Source organism: Suillus bovinus (assembly GCF_016758785.1).
Source record: "Suillus bovinus strain UH-Sbo-P2 chromosome Unknown EDB93scaffold_15, whole genome shotgun sequence".
Lineage (NCBI taxonomy): Eukaryota > Fungi > Basidiomycota > Agaricomycetes > Boletales > Suillaceae > Suillus > Suillus bovinus.
This window is the reverse complement of record NW_024542071.1, coordinates 53,272-67,174: the sequence shown is the minus strand read 5'-3', so window position 1 is coordinate 67,174 and position 13,903 is coordinate 53,272. Positions and strand designations below refer to the sequence as shown.

The 13,903-nt window shown below is 47.5% G+C and overlaps 5 protein-coding genes across 5 annotated transcripts; all 5 read left to right on the top strand.

Moving 5' to 3' along the window:
- The first annotated feature begins 48 nt into the window (after nucleotides 1-48).
- On the top strand, nucleotides 49-908 carry EDB93DRAFT_207098 (uncharacterized protein). The gene is made up of 4 exons (XM_041455698.1): nucleotides 49-427; nucleotides 487-504; nucleotides 560-704; nucleotides 755-908. The coding sequence occupies exons 1-4, from the start codon at nucleotides 275-277 to the stop codon at nucleotides 775-777; spliced, it is 339 nt and encodes a 112-aa protein (XP_041309498.1). The 5' UTR covers nucleotides 49-274; the 3' UTR covers nucleotides 778-908.
- A 2,633-nt stretch (nucleotides 909-3,541) lies between these two features.
- Nucleotides 3,542-6,051, top strand: EDB93DRAFT_1327178 (FAD binding domain-containing protein). The gene is made up of 12 exons (XM_041455076.1): nucleotides 3,542-3,624; nucleotides 3,681-3,800; nucleotides 3,858-4,016; nucleotides 4,080-4,281; nucleotides 4,337-4,443; nucleotides 4,499-4,530; nucleotides 4,583-4,759; nucleotides 4,819-4,874; nucleotides 4,924-4,933; nucleotides 4,987-5,011; nucleotides 5,063-5,089; nucleotides 5,138-6,051. The coding sequence occupies exons 1-12, from the start codon at nucleotides 3,595-3,597 to the stop codon at nucleotides 5,822-5,824; spliced, it is 1,632 nt and encodes a 543-aa protein (XP_041309497.1). The 5' UTR covers nucleotides 3,542-3,594; the 3' UTR covers nucleotides 5,825-6,051.
- Nucleotides 6,052-7,728: 1,677 nt separating this feature from the next.
- On the top strand, nucleotides 7,729-9,708 carry EDB93DRAFT_1133893 (membrane dipeptidase-domain-containing protein). Its single transcript, XM_041449054.1, has 10 exons — nucleotides 7,729-8,002; nucleotides 8,056-8,068; nucleotides 8,122-8,245; nucleotides 8,293-8,364; nucleotides 8,420-8,474; nucleotides 8,526-8,608; nucleotides 8,657-9,032; nucleotides 9,079-9,179; nucleotides 9,230-9,308; nucleotides 9,362-9,708. The coding sequence occupies exons 1-10, from the start codon at nucleotides 7,769-7,771 to the stop codon at nucleotides 9,542-9,544; spliced, it is 1,320 nt and encodes a 439-aa protein (XP_041309496.1). The 5' UTR covers nucleotides 7,729-7,768; the 3' UTR covers nucleotides 9,545-9,708.
- A 1,622-nt stretch (nucleotides 9,709-11,330) lies between these two features.
- Nucleotides 11,331-12,372, top strand: EDB93DRAFT_1133889 (uncharacterized protein). The gene is made up of 3 exons (XM_041449053.1): nucleotides 11,331-11,457; nucleotides 11,506-11,823; nucleotides 11,877-12,372. Exons 1-3 carry the CDS (start codon nucleotides 11,389-11,391, stop codon nucleotides 12,216-12,218), a joined length of 729 nt encoding a protein of 242 aa, XP_041309495.1. The 5' UTR covers nucleotides 11,331-11,388; the 3' UTR covers nucleotides 12,219-12,372.
- On the top strand, nucleotides 12,373-13,839 carry EDB93DRAFT_1133879 (uncharacterized protein). The gene is made up of 6 exons (XM_041449052.1): nucleotides 12,373-12,601; nucleotides 12,670-12,751; nucleotides 12,799-12,810; nucleotides 12,863-13,156; nucleotides 13,212-13,308; nucleotides 13,490-13,839. The coding sequence occupies exons 1-6, from the start codon at nucleotides 12,561-12,563 to the stop codon at nucleotides 13,732-13,734; spliced, it is 771 nt and encodes a 256-aa protein (XP_041309494.1). The 5' UTR covers nucleotides 12,373-12,560; the 3' UTR covers nucleotides 13,735-13,839.
- Nucleotides 13,840-13,903: the final 64 nt, after the last annotated feature.

Sequence of the window (13,903 nt, the reverse complement as noted above, 5' to 3'; positions counted from 1 at the left end):
CTAGGAGGACGCGAACGGGGTAAAATAAACAAAGGACAATCATGCATCATGCCACAAAGACGCTCCACTAGCAGAGTTTACGAAATGCACCGCAGCTATGTTGTCATGTTCATATTTGTTCTTTTGACGCGCTTACATGGCCTGTGGCAAGCGCCTTTAAAATTTGTGGTCACAAGGATCCAAGCACTATATATTTCGTGCTGAAAACCTTTCCCTTCCTTCCATCTCTTTCCATTTTTCCATTACTCTTACCTGATTTTTACTGTCAATCGTCATGTCTAACGACATACGTTCACTTGACAATAAAACTGTCTTCAAACGCCTAGCCAGGCGTTTGAGTACGCTAGACAACTTTCTGTACGCTATGGACGAAATCTTAAAATTCGACCGTTTAGAAGACTACGAACTGCGGCCCTATGGGGAAAAGGTCTTATATCTGTCATTAGTTATCTCTGACAGTCGACTGATTATGATATTTCCATGCAGATCATCGCTCTGACGGAGGTAGATCTGATTTCCATTCTGGCTAACGCTTTCACTAATGCTCTTGGTAATTCAGGTCGCGCACGCGACACTCAGAGGAATAATGGGCGTGTCTCCGTTCACGATTCGTTCAGAGGAACATATCCCTTACGAGTCGGCGTACCGCAAAATGCTCGTTTGGATCAGACGGCGCAGGTCCGCATTCCCTACTGACATCGACGGTAAACACTGGTCGTTGTTGTGTTTGAATTCATTCTCACCATTTGCATAGATCGAATCAGTTCGCTCCTGTAAACCACAATATGGTTCTACGGACTAGGGGGAATTGACCCTCGTGTTCAATTGGGCACGACGACGAGACGCTTGCTTTTCCTCGAAGGCCGTTTGTACGCGAACTCCGAACGAAAGTCCGACGCTTTGAGGCTGGCACTACGAAGCAATCGTCATCAAGTTCGATGTTATTTATTTTCGAGTGTTCTTAGCTGGAACTAATGGCTACCGCACTGTACATCAAATTACGGCCTCCATCTGCGTCTTGTTGTCATGAGTGTGGAGTCTAGTGCTCCGTGTTGTATGTTATATGGGGTTGTCCTTTAGATTTTCTTATTTGTAATCGTAATTGTGAAATCAGATGAACATCACACTGAATTGGCAGGCCATTGAGAGACTCGACCATCGTGGATAGAGAGAAACGGAGGGACAGTCAAAGGCTTTTTCGAAGGATGCCCTAAATCACCAGGCCTATTAGGTCGGTCACAATGACTTAGTGCCTTTCAACCAATGAGTAAAAGAGTTCTCTAGAAAAGTCACACTCTATTATCCTCAGAACGGACTGTGCAGCTCTCGCCCTCACATAAAGGCCACCGGACGACTTGGCCCGTCACTTGCATTTTGTCCAACGGCATCCAAGCATCCGAGCGTCGAGTCTCTCAATGGCCTGCCAATTCAGTAAGATGTTCATCAATATTTAGTGGCATGGGTGATTATTTCACGATTACAATTACAAATAAGAAAATCTAAAGGACAAACCCATATAACATACAATACGGAGCACTAGATTCCACATTCACGACAACAAGACACAGATGAAGGCTGTGATTTGATGTACAGTGTGGTAGCCATCAGTTCCAGGTAAGGACGCTCGAAAATAACATTAAACTTGATGACGATTGCTTCGTAGTGCCAGCCTCAAAGCGTCGGGCTTTCGTTCGGAATTCGCGTACAAACGGCCTTCGAGGAAAAGCAAGCGTCTCCAAGTCATCGTTTCTTGACAACTATTAATTCCTCGATGCCCAATTGAACACGAGGGTCGATTCCCCTAGTCCATAGGAACCATATTGTGGTTTAAGTTTTAAAGGAGCGAGCTGATTTGATCTATGCAAATGATGAATGATTCAAACACCATAACAACCAATATCATTACCGTCGATGTCAGTAGGGAATGCGGACCTGCGCCGCCTGATCCAAACGAGCATTTTGCAGTACGCCGACTTGTAAGGTACGTGTTTCTCTGAATAAATCGTGAACAGTGACACGCCCATTATGACTGGCATCAGTACTTGAACTGATGAACATAAATGCTAGGCGACACTTTTCGGTGCCTACGGCATAAAGGGTCTTACGGGCCCGGTTACTATGCTGTGGGAAACCTACCTATCTGCAAGACTCCGTATCATGTGCCTTTTACGTAAGGCATGTTGTTAGCTTGCGCCATTAAAATGCTACAAGTTGTCGAGCTCTGAGTTGCCGGTAAGCTCTAAATTCATGCCTGTTGTAACAGTAATGAAGAACTGCCTTGTGTCATGCATATATGGAATTGAGACTGAGTTAGGTTAGCGTGGTACAATGGCATAACAGCGTCCGATACTACACATGTCCGAAGCTTAGAGAAAGGCTCCCAACATTCCTCCTCGACCGTGCCTATCAACCTCATGTAAGAATCACAGCTCATTTTAGACCCCTTCCAGTTTTTAAAAATTATAAAGCCTTCGTATATTGCGTTGTAAAGCGTGGAGAATGAGGAGGGGGAGCTTCGTGTGAACGAGCTCACAAGTGCTAAGTAGGTAGATGTTGTGCGGAGTATACATTTCCAACGCTGAGAGAAATGACTTTTTGCGCCAGTAGCGCGGGAGAAAACAAGAACGAATCAAAGCAGGGTTAGATGCTATGGACTCGGTTTTTGTGTGGTTTGCCAGACCGACGCAAGAAAGCGTCGGGTTTGTGCTCGAAGCGAGAATCCCGAGAAGAGAATGATTGAAGACTAAAATTTCAGAATCGGGATCCGAGAACAAAGGACAGACCTTCTGAGCGCGTTTTGATCTAGGACGTGAGCAGCCCTCGGGCCTGAAGGAGACACAAGTCCAAACCAAAAACAACGAAAAAATCGAACGCGCGTCGCACTGGAAGATGGGATTGAGAAGAGAAAACGAGACAAACGAGAATCTTCGAAGTCTCGTCTTAAGAGGAGTACACGGACCACAGTGCTTCGCTATAGGGGAAGCACTGTGGGGGAGAATCTCCACATGGTAACGCTACGAAGGCCCGGCTTCACCCGTCAACGCTCGCAGGCTCGCGATCCGTTGTGCTTGAAGCGACCAAGGGTGTAAACGCAAGTCGCAGTGTTGCCTTGACCATGTAGGGTTGTTTGTAGCTCTTTGTACATACACCATTGCCGGGTTACTCTGGCGGCCTGCCTCATTCAATCATTCCCCTAGAGGTGCTAGTCGCCAATTTCTAACTCAAACACATTTTGGTTTGCACAACTTTGGAATCAGAATATGTAGAACTCCCGAAGTGCGATTGTCTAGACCTAGTGGCAACCAACACGCCGCAAGGCACTTTAGACCCGGGAACAGACATCAATACTAATATGGCATCTGATGCTCGAAGTCAACACATATCATAGCCATGGCAATGCGTCCGGCCTCTACGGCTGCATGGAGTCACTGGTAAGCGTTTTGACAAATCATCTGACAGTGCTGTTCCTTTGTATTAGCTTCGGCACTGAGTGGGAGGGCACATGCTGAAGTATGATGAACTGCCATCGGCAGTCCCTTATCTTATAAGATGTGACTGTCCATTATTCTGATCCAAAATTTCTGAACTCTACACATGAATTCTACTCGTCCTCCCGTGCTAGTCGTAAGTGAAATGCATATGATCGATGGCCGCGCCTCAACTGAATTCCTCTTCCTTAGGTAGGCGCTGGGCCAGCAGGTCTAGTGGCAGCGTTAACGCTCCTCCAGAACGGCATCTCAGTTCGCATCATCGACAAAGACCCCAACCCTCGAATCGGACAGCGTGGTCCCGGAATTTGGGTTTGTCACGACGTCACTTCTCTGATGCTCTTTTTTCTCATTCAATGTACCATATAGCCACGCTCCTTCGAACTATTTAACTTCCTGAATGTGCCAGAAGTCAATGAGCTAGCGAAACCCATCCCTACAATCCGTTCACACAAGCCTGGAACGTTAGAATCTCCGACAGATTCTTTGCTGGTCCCGCATATGGAACGTACCCCTGCGATACCATTTGTACGTGCTGTAAATAATCGTCATCTTGCAAGCACCCATGCTGATGGTTTTTTTGCGCTGTAGCACATTCCAAAGCTGATAGGTCAGCAACTCTTAGATGTGATTCTGCGACGCCACCTAGAGAAATTCTCGTGCACTGTCGAGATGGGCACTGAATTGCGTTCTTTCGAGCAGTCCGACGAAGGTGTGACGGCTGTATTATCAAAGGACGGCATATCGGAGACTTTCGATGCTAAGTGGGTGATCGGCGCTGATGGTGCTAAAGGTGAGTTGCGTTCGAATTCAAATGCAGTGGGATGAGTCTGAGTTGTGGTTTACAGGCATCGTGCGCAAACAGCTCGGGCTCACGTTTTTGGGTGAGACTAGAGGTGATGTCCGACTGGTCTTGGGAGATATTTGTTTAAATGGCGTTGGTCTTGATAGAGCGGTGCGTCTGATTTCTACTTGCCTCGTGAAGGAATTTTCTGATATTGTATTGAAAGTATTGGCACCAATTTGGAACCTTTGAACGAGGGTATGTCCAGTTTCTCTCAAGACTTGTGGATGTGTATATTGACGCTTGGTAGCCTTTTCTTACGTCCAACAGACGAAATTGGCGAGGATGGCTGGCAATTTATTATCATGAACAATGATCCAGACCTGATAAAGATCGCTCAGAGTGAGGAGCTGATTTTCAAGACTATCGCATCAGCGATACCAATTGAAGTCACGTTCAACAAGCTTTCGTGGGTGAGCGAATTCAGGTGTGTCTTATTTGATTATCTCGACGCTTCCTCGATGTTCGTTTGTTCATTTATTTTAGGGCCAACATCCGCATGGTAAACAAGTTCAGCGAGGGCCGAGTTTTTGTCGTGGGAGGTATGTAGTTCTACTTTCTGAATTATGTACCTGTGCTGACGGAAAATAGATGCTGCTCAGTATGTGTATCTTTGAATGCTTTCTTACCAGTCCGGTTCTGACATATTTTCAGTGTCCACAGTCCAACCGGTGGTCAGGTGTGTGCGCTCTTATCAAATGATGATACCTACTCATCTATCTCTGAACAGGGACTCAATTCAGGTGTACAAGATGCTGTATGTCTTGCCAATGCAGTATGTATGACTCTACTGACTATATACCAGTTCAATCTAGGTTGGAAGCTTGCCCTCGTCGAAAAAGGACTCGCCGAAAAGTCTCTTCTTGAGACGTATAATGCCGAGCGTTTGCCTGTCATCTCCGAGATGCTTGAGATGACCACCACGATTCTCAACAACGCAATAAAGGCAGGCAACATAGCCATCACACGAGGCCCCATCCTTACCATGCTTGGTATTAATTGCCGATTCAGCGACATCGTCCTCGACGAGTTTGCAGTTCCAGGAAAGCCTATCAATGCGTATGGGGTACTTGACGAGGGGCAGCTGGAGGCTGGAGATAGGGCACCTGATGCACCAAATCTGGTCCAGGTGGGAGGTGGAGAATCCGATGTGAAGACGCTTTTTAGTCTGTACAGACCTTGGTATCACACTGTGCTTGTGTTCGCGCCGAGTCACGCAGATGCTACCCTGATTTTGGGTGCGCTGGAGGAATACGACACAAGCATCGTGCAATCAGCAGTCGTTCTGCCTTCATCAGCGACAGGTGCTACTGTTGCATCCTGTGCTGACGTCGTTCTTGTTGATCAGGAGGGCCACGCTTATTCGGCTTACCTCGTGGAAGCTAGTCAGACGAGGGTGTTCGTGATACGGCCGGACGGAGTGGTTGGGGCGATTGTACATGGTGCAGAAGGTGTGAAGAAGTATTTCTCCAAAATACTTTTAGATGTGTAGTGGCCTGAGTTTCCGTTCATTACTTATGACTCTTTCAAGTTGCCTTTAAGCACCACTTATTTCTACATACCTTATTCAAATTGTAGCTATTGAAAACCCATACTTCGCGGCTTCACACAGAACCTTACAGTGTGTAAAGGGGAGCAGTGGAGATGAGAGACAGAGACGCATGTACGCAGAGCACTGTGAGGGTATACTATCATTAGAGGAAGACAGAATTCTGGGGGAGAGCTCTTTTGCGCTCAGTTACCGAACTCGATGAAGTCCGCGAGAGGTCAAGCGAAAGACGACGAAATACGCTGAGAAGCCATGGTGTGCAAGTGCTGCTAGTAAGCAAAGTGAAAATACAATTATCAGTGTATATAATTCATTTTATCGTCAGTATCCTTTCAGACCCTGGAAAGCACGGGGATCAAGATTCAAGACGCACCGTACTCTCTTGAGATCATACTGATCTACAGTGAGTCGTAAAGTGAGGGATTGTGAGTCCTTAGACCTTATACGGGCAGATCCCTGGAATCGACGAGATGAGGGAGACGATATTTGCGGTGAGCTATGTGCACTCGGACAAGTCACGTAATGACTCAGAAGTGTTTAAGAAACTGCTCGACACGAGAAACAATGATATTCATGCGGCAACCTAAGTCGCTTGGACAGATTTTACTGCTCAGCCCCATTCGAGCGACGGGAAGTAGTAACTGCACTTGAAATATATCATGGAGATATGAGTCCGAGTCGGACGCATGTACACAGTGCGGCCGAAAAAGGAAGTCATGAGTCATGACTGTTAGGGAGCAAATATTCTTGCTGGAACGGTGATGGCAAATTGCCTTCTGGGTCTATGGTCATGGAGAAGGTATGCATGGTAGTCATATAAAAACGCTCAATACACGCACCTCTGCAGCTTACCCACAATGCCTCGACGGTTCCCGACACCATCAACCTCCAGTAAAATTTTGCAGCTCATTCCAGGCTCAACACCCCTTCGAGTTTTTGAAGATCATGAGGGGACCGTAAACGCAGTCGTAGTGTTCCCCACTAAGCGACGAATGGTTACGGGCTCGTTCGACAAGACACTTCGTCTGTGGGACTTGGAGACAGGTGTTGTGTTGAAGAAGATGGAAGGGCATAGCGGTAGGGTGAAGGCATTGGCGGTATCGCGAGATGGTCAAAAAATAGCAAGCGGTGATGAAAATGGAGAGCTCATCGTCCGACTCCACGGAAAAACTGGCGAATGCATCACCCAACCCATCAAACCCCACTCCCATGGGGTCTCCTCAGTGGAACTTTCTCCAGATGGTACGATGCTGGCCACTGGTTCATTTGACAGAACGACGAAGCTTTGGTGTACCAAAACGTGGCAGATTGGCAAGGAGAACCAATCAAGTGTGTTAACATTGATCTATCGAGAAACATGCAGCAGACGGTCCCGGTCTAGGTTGGCTGCTTGATAACGATGTAGAAGCCATGGATATACTAGTAGCTTCTGCATCATTACCAGGTTGCCAAATTGACATTTAACGACTGGCTATGAGGCAAATACGAAGCCGCAGCATCCAGTCAAGCGTCGTGAGGTAAACTACGTCCTTGACATCCGTCTCCAAGGATAAGGGTCTGTTAACTAGAGGCAGTGGCTTCCACTGAGCCATTATACGAGCTAGTGTGAGTAAATGATCTGTATTACATGACTGCAACCAAGTTCAACTGCATTCAGTGCTCGTGACAGAGGCAGGTTGGTTTACAGGTTGGGGGACCACTAGCTTCACTCCCATGTTCTTTCGAACCCAGAAGTCATGGGACCTATGCTGGCACGGCCATTTCCGGATTAATCTTACAGCGTGACCGCCATTGCTTTAAATTAGACCGTCACACGGTTTTTATGTAAATGTTAATAAGTCTGTATAGGAGCGACTTCTGTTCGCAGGCTGTTGGGTGTCCACGACGATGAGCAGTGAAAACGAACCTCTAATTTCGAGCGCTAATGAGACAGCGCAGCGGGACTCTCGCATACTTCGCAACCGTGCAATCGTCTGGTCTGTGCTGGCCGTTTTGCTCATCGTTGTTGCAGTTGTCGCACTGGTTGATCCAAACTTTCTGAGCGATATTGGACTGTCGGGAAAACTGCCCCGGGATCCTAAGCTTGCAGCGCAGCGTGTGCTCGACATAGCTCCGGTCATCGTACGCCTCTTGGCCCATATTCTCCATTCATTCCTCACTGACTGTACACATAGGATGGGCACATTGGTATGTTTCCTTCAGCATATAACCCGTTTGTTATCTTACAGTCCGCTTTTGAGATCTTCCCATGGTTGCTCGCTTTGGCTGGCGTAACAATGTCACCGATGTTCCTCTTGATGGTCAAATGCCCATGCATGTGGATATTCCACGTCTGAAGGAAGGGAAAGTCGGAGGATTCTTTTGGTATACAGCAGTATCCTTGCATTCCACCTTAAGCTGACTTTCATCAGGTCTGTATATGTGAGTTGTGCAAGCCCTGAAGATGAGGGACCAAATTTCTTGAAGTCTACCTGGCGTGTCCGGTCTGGATATTCCTTATCGAGCTCAATGCATCTCGCTGACCACACGAAATGATAGAGATACCCTCGAGCAAATTGACGTCGCAAAGGGCCTGATATCGAAGTATCCTAATGTAAGTTCCATATACTTTTATGTTAGAAATGCTGACTGATGTCTAGCGCAGGATTTTGCATACACTGTCAGCGCAAGTGACATCAAGTCAGCAATAAGAGACCGCAAAATCGCAAGTATTCTGGGTGTTGAGGGGTGAGTACCACTTCGCTGGCTACTTCCATTCCTCTGAGGTCATACCAGTGCCCATCAACTTGGGAACTCTATTGCCGTCCTCCGCCAGTACTACGAGCTTGGAGTTCGCTACGTAACTCTCACCCACACTTGTCACAACGCTTTTGCCGACTCCTGCGGTATGTTGATACCGAGTGTCCCACGGCACTACGGTCTCAGCCCTCTTGGCTTTAGGCTCGTAGAGGAGATGAACAGACTTGGGATGCTTGTTGATCTATCTCATACTTCTGACATGACTGCAACACAAGCGCTGTTGCATTCTAAGGCACCAGTCATCTGGTCCCATTCGTCTGCCAGGGCCATTCATGACGTTGCTCGCAATGTGCCTGACGAAGTGCTTAGTCTCGTCGGTTTCGGCGAAGGCCAAAGGGATGCTGTTGTCATGGTCTGTCCAGAAAACAATCAATATCCTGGTTTTAATGGTTGCGCAGGTGAACTTCAATGGCCCATTTGTTGCTGCCGACGGCGAGGCTGATATCGAAGCTGTCGCTGATCACATTGAGCATATTGCAAAAGTTGCTGGAGTGAAACAGTGAGTTGTGACTGATACTCGCTCGGCTGCCAATCTAATGGTTATCATAGCGTCGGGATCGGGAGCGACTATGATGGGATTCAAGTTACTCCAAAAGGACTCGAGGACGTTTCAAAGTATCCTGCTCTTGTACGCGATATATTTCTGCCTCTAAGCGATGATTGACTATTCTAACTTCTCAGATCGCTGAGCTGTACAAACGCGGATGGAGCAAGCAAGAACTAGCTGGGCTCACTGGGGGAAATTTCCTGCGGGTGTTTGAGGGTGCAGAGAAAGTGGCCAAAGAATTGCAGGCCGCAAGAACCTTGCCAAAATACGACATTTACGATAAGAGAGAAGACCTGCCCATTCACACGGAGCTTTGATATGTTCAGGGAAGTGCGGTACGTCTTATTTGCGTAACTATTCAAATTCGTTTTAGTCGTGAATGTAATTTGCTATGTTTATCTCTGCCTTACTGATGAAAGACCATTTGAAGAGCTATTTATTCTTTGCTCACATGTCCAAAAATATTTTCATGCCTTCCGCACCACGGACGACCTCTTCAATCACGCTGCGTTACAAAGACCTTGGTCTGATCTCCGACGTGGTGAGCGTAATAAGCGTGGCCTTCTTGATCGATAAAAACGAGGTTAGCAAGACATGCGACGGATGTCGCTGTTGCTGATGATGGCGGCATGCTTATCACAATGCTTTCTTGTACGTCTCCAACGTGCCCTGTGGCGTGATCTCGCGAAACTTTTCGCGAGCATAAGGACTGGAATGCCAGGGTCTGCACTTAACGTTAGATTCTCCGGGCTGGACATGGACATAAAGCACTTTGGGTACCCCGTCGTCTCTCCTTCAATCTCCAGATGCCCCACATCAAGGAGAGTAAAAGCACACCAAACAAGCAACACGTTGACCTTCACGTTTCGGGCGCTGGTGGAGCTGATGGTAGCATAGTAAATATACCCCACATCACGAGGCGGTCTGCACTCGATAATCAAGTACGTTTTCAAAATCGGAAAATTGGTCAAGCAATCAATGGTGATGCTGACTGGATTCCACTACCCGAGGCGTGTAAGGACTCCCCATGTCACAAGGTGACCACCTCCTGCACTCCTTTACAGGCGATTGTGATACAGGCATCTGAAACACATCAAAATGTAAGCAGTCATCCCACTCATAGCTGCCCATGACATTTTCATTACTATCTGGTGTGTCCAGAGCATGGACATTACAGGAGCCGCTCGCTCCAGAGCAAATCAAACTTGAGAACTGGACAGCCAACCTGATGACAAGGATCCAGACCAAGACGCCGATGCATCTATCACGCGTGCACTGTACCGGGAATTAGCGAGAGATGAGTCCGGGACAGTTGGCTTCAACTCGTGGAAACTGCGGATCATTACATAAATGTCGAGGTATGACTATGATAGGTGGCGAGAATGTCCTACGCGTTGCAGCTCCATTTAAACATGGAACGAGTGGGGCCGTTTTACTGCCTTGGTCAATGCGATGTAGAGCTGTTCTGAAGTGCGCAGCAGGAACGAGCGCACGAGGGGAAAGTTTTACGATGGATGATAGATCAAAAAGAGCTTGAATAGACCATAGAGAACGGAGACTGAGTTAAAGTGGGGGTGAGTTTTGATTCCCATACGATGACATCGTAAGCAGTAGTAGCTCAAAGTGCCCGGAAAACACACGACCGAGGGATATCGATAAAGGCAGTGCTGAACGTGTTCATATAATGATTAATGAGGCACGAGCGTCTGGCGTTTGAAGCAAATCAGGTCACCTCGCTGATGAACGAGACATCGCTGAGTGATGATGCTGTACGCAAACAGTTGATGCGAGTGATTCGAGAAAAGATGATAAAGCAATAAAGCCATTTGGCTTTAATCATCAAACGATCCATCTCTTCTCGCACGAGATAGAAGGTCCTTGAACGCCCGGCAAAACATCAAGCTTTCAAGCTTGAATATGAGGTGCGAGCGCTTGAGCCCCAAAGCTTAAGTGGACGATGGTCTCCCCCAGTTAGACCATAATTTTAAGGAAGGTGTGGGTGATGAGGGACGCGTCGAGGTTAGGCGGGCACACGTGACCAATCGACGTCATACAAGTGTTTGTCGTCATTAGGAGCCGGAGTTGGATATAAATGCATACGCTCATCCAACGCCAACTACACACCACACTTGTACACTTGATCTATACCGCTTCCTTCACAATGTACCGAGCATCCAATTTACGTTCCAGCATTGTCCATGTCCGTGCCCCGACTGTCATCCTTCCTGTCGTGAGTCGATCAGCGTTTCATGATTCTCAAAACTAAATGAAACTGCAGGCGCGTAGGACGTACGCAACTCAGCCTCCCCCAGCGGGACAATCGTCCTCCAATCCAAAAGTTGGCCCTTCCACCGATGGTGGTGGACACAACAACGGCCTCATTATCGCATCTGCTGTTGCGGCACTCGGGGGAATGTACTATTTCTACAACCGCGACAGGGGCGTCAGTCTTCAGGAGCAAAAACGCAGAGATGAAGAGGACCTGAAGCGGGCGATGCGCGCAGCACAGGGTGATATAAAGCAAGTCGGGGAGGCAGAGAAGGCAATGGTTGAGGATAGCCTTAAAGAAGCTAAGGAGAGCTATGGTGCCGCGAAGGTCTGTCGCCTGAGCATTCAAGTGAACCGAGTTGTCTGACCTGCTACGCGTAGGCCTCAGCTAAAGAGAAAATAAGTGGATCCCGCGAAAAAGTAGACGAAGCTCGCTACGACCTAACCGAACATGCACGGCAGACAGCACATGAAGCACAAGCAAAATTAAATCAGTACAAGAATGCAGCTGAGAGATCCCTAGCGGACGCTAGGAAGACATCCGAACAAAAATTTGAGGAGACGAAAGACGCCGTCGTACAACGCGCAGATGAGGCCAAGGATGCAGGCCAAAGCTGGTTTGGATGGGGCCAGTCAAAGACAGATGAGGCGAAACGTGAAGGCGCCCAGAAAGTTGCAGAGAATGCAGAAGATGTTAAGAAGAGGGCAGAGAGACAGGCATGAGATTTGCAATGACTTGGATGGACATTCGACGAGCTGTACTCCTGAATTGATATTGTAAATACTTTACCCTATATTGCACGTTATTCTTTCTGAGCTGCAATGACCTTATCACAGTGAGAGATGTCAGTGAGCGCTTGAGATCGGTGGTTAGCTCCATGCCATGGGAAGTTGGACCGTGGGGAATATAAGGTCTGCCTACACGGTATTGTCCGCATGTGCTTCTCCAGTGACAACCCTGAGCAAGTTGAATTCGGCTGACTCGGCTGGCGGTCTGCGGAATCGCTGATAGTTGATCAGTGTATATCCATCACCGTCTTTGAATTGTCTGGTGTCGTGGCTTAGATGGCTGAAATTCAGACCAAGGTTATCCTTGTAGGCTTAGGGTATGTGATTCAGAACACTTTACATTTGCAAAGGAAGTACTGACTGGCTCCCCTATAACATCAATAAGTGGTGCCACTTGCTCAGGAAAGACTACTCTCGCGAAGCATCTGAAGAACATATTGCCCAATAGTTTCATCGTGCACCAGGATGTCGGTGGATTTCTCAAAGAATATTAACATTGACTTATCTATGGCAGGATTTTGCTCCAGTAAGGCAGGGTGCTAAAATAGATCGTATCTTTTCGCTGAGTGGTCGCGCAGCCTGAAGAACTACTTCCCATCAGGCATGGCTACCAGGACTGGGATGCTCCAGATTGCGCAATCGACTACCCACGATTTTCCAATTTTTTAAAGCACGTGAAAGACACGGGACGCATACCAGATGATCATAAAAGCCATGACCATTTGAACAAGCAGATGGATTTTCCTATAGAGGCAGAGTGTCAAACCCGACTGGCTGAACGCTTCAGAGCTATCCAAGATCAAGCCAAGGAGAGTGACCACATCAATATAGTGTGGGGTTTGGCCGACGGGTTTCTGTTGTATTGGAATCAGGTGCGTCAGCATTGATGCCTACATAGAATGAGGAATCAACACGACATGGTCATAGGAAGTAATAGAACAGCTTGATATGCGCTTCTTACTCCGTGTCTCACTCAAGTCATTGGAAGACCGGAGGAAAGCGCGGCAGGTTTACATCACAGCAAGTATGTCCTTCAATATTCACGTTCTATCTTCGTTCATATTCCACTCGGATGATTATTAACTGTTCTCCTCTTTATAATTTCCTGAATGTCAATTGTGCCCGTGTCGACGTGTCTAATTTCAACAACTCCACACGCCTCCGTGCTTTGTCCGGCTACTCTCATGGAGGGCGATATAATGAAGAGGGGGACGCATGGATAGACCCCCCTGACTACTGGGAGAAGATCGTGCTCCCTGCTTACCTAGACGCACACCGCGAGATATTCGAGGGTGGTGATGTTGAAAATGGGGGCCTGACAAATAAAGTGGAAGGTCTTGTTTTAATCGAGCCTGAGAAAGAGGGCAAAGAGATGAGCATGACCGATATCGTTGAAAGGTGTTGCCAGGAGTTGTATCAACTTGTCAGGGCGGAAGGGTCGAGCGAGTAGGGAGTCAAGGCACAGACTGCCAGCTGTGTCATCCGATATCTTTTGCAGTGTACAACTGCTGTATACCACAGATTATGCGTAAATAGAATTTTTTTAAGCGATCCCTGCATGGTTGGTGCAACAAATAATTCTGCTTGTGACCGGGAATATGTTCCCGGAGAGAGAATCC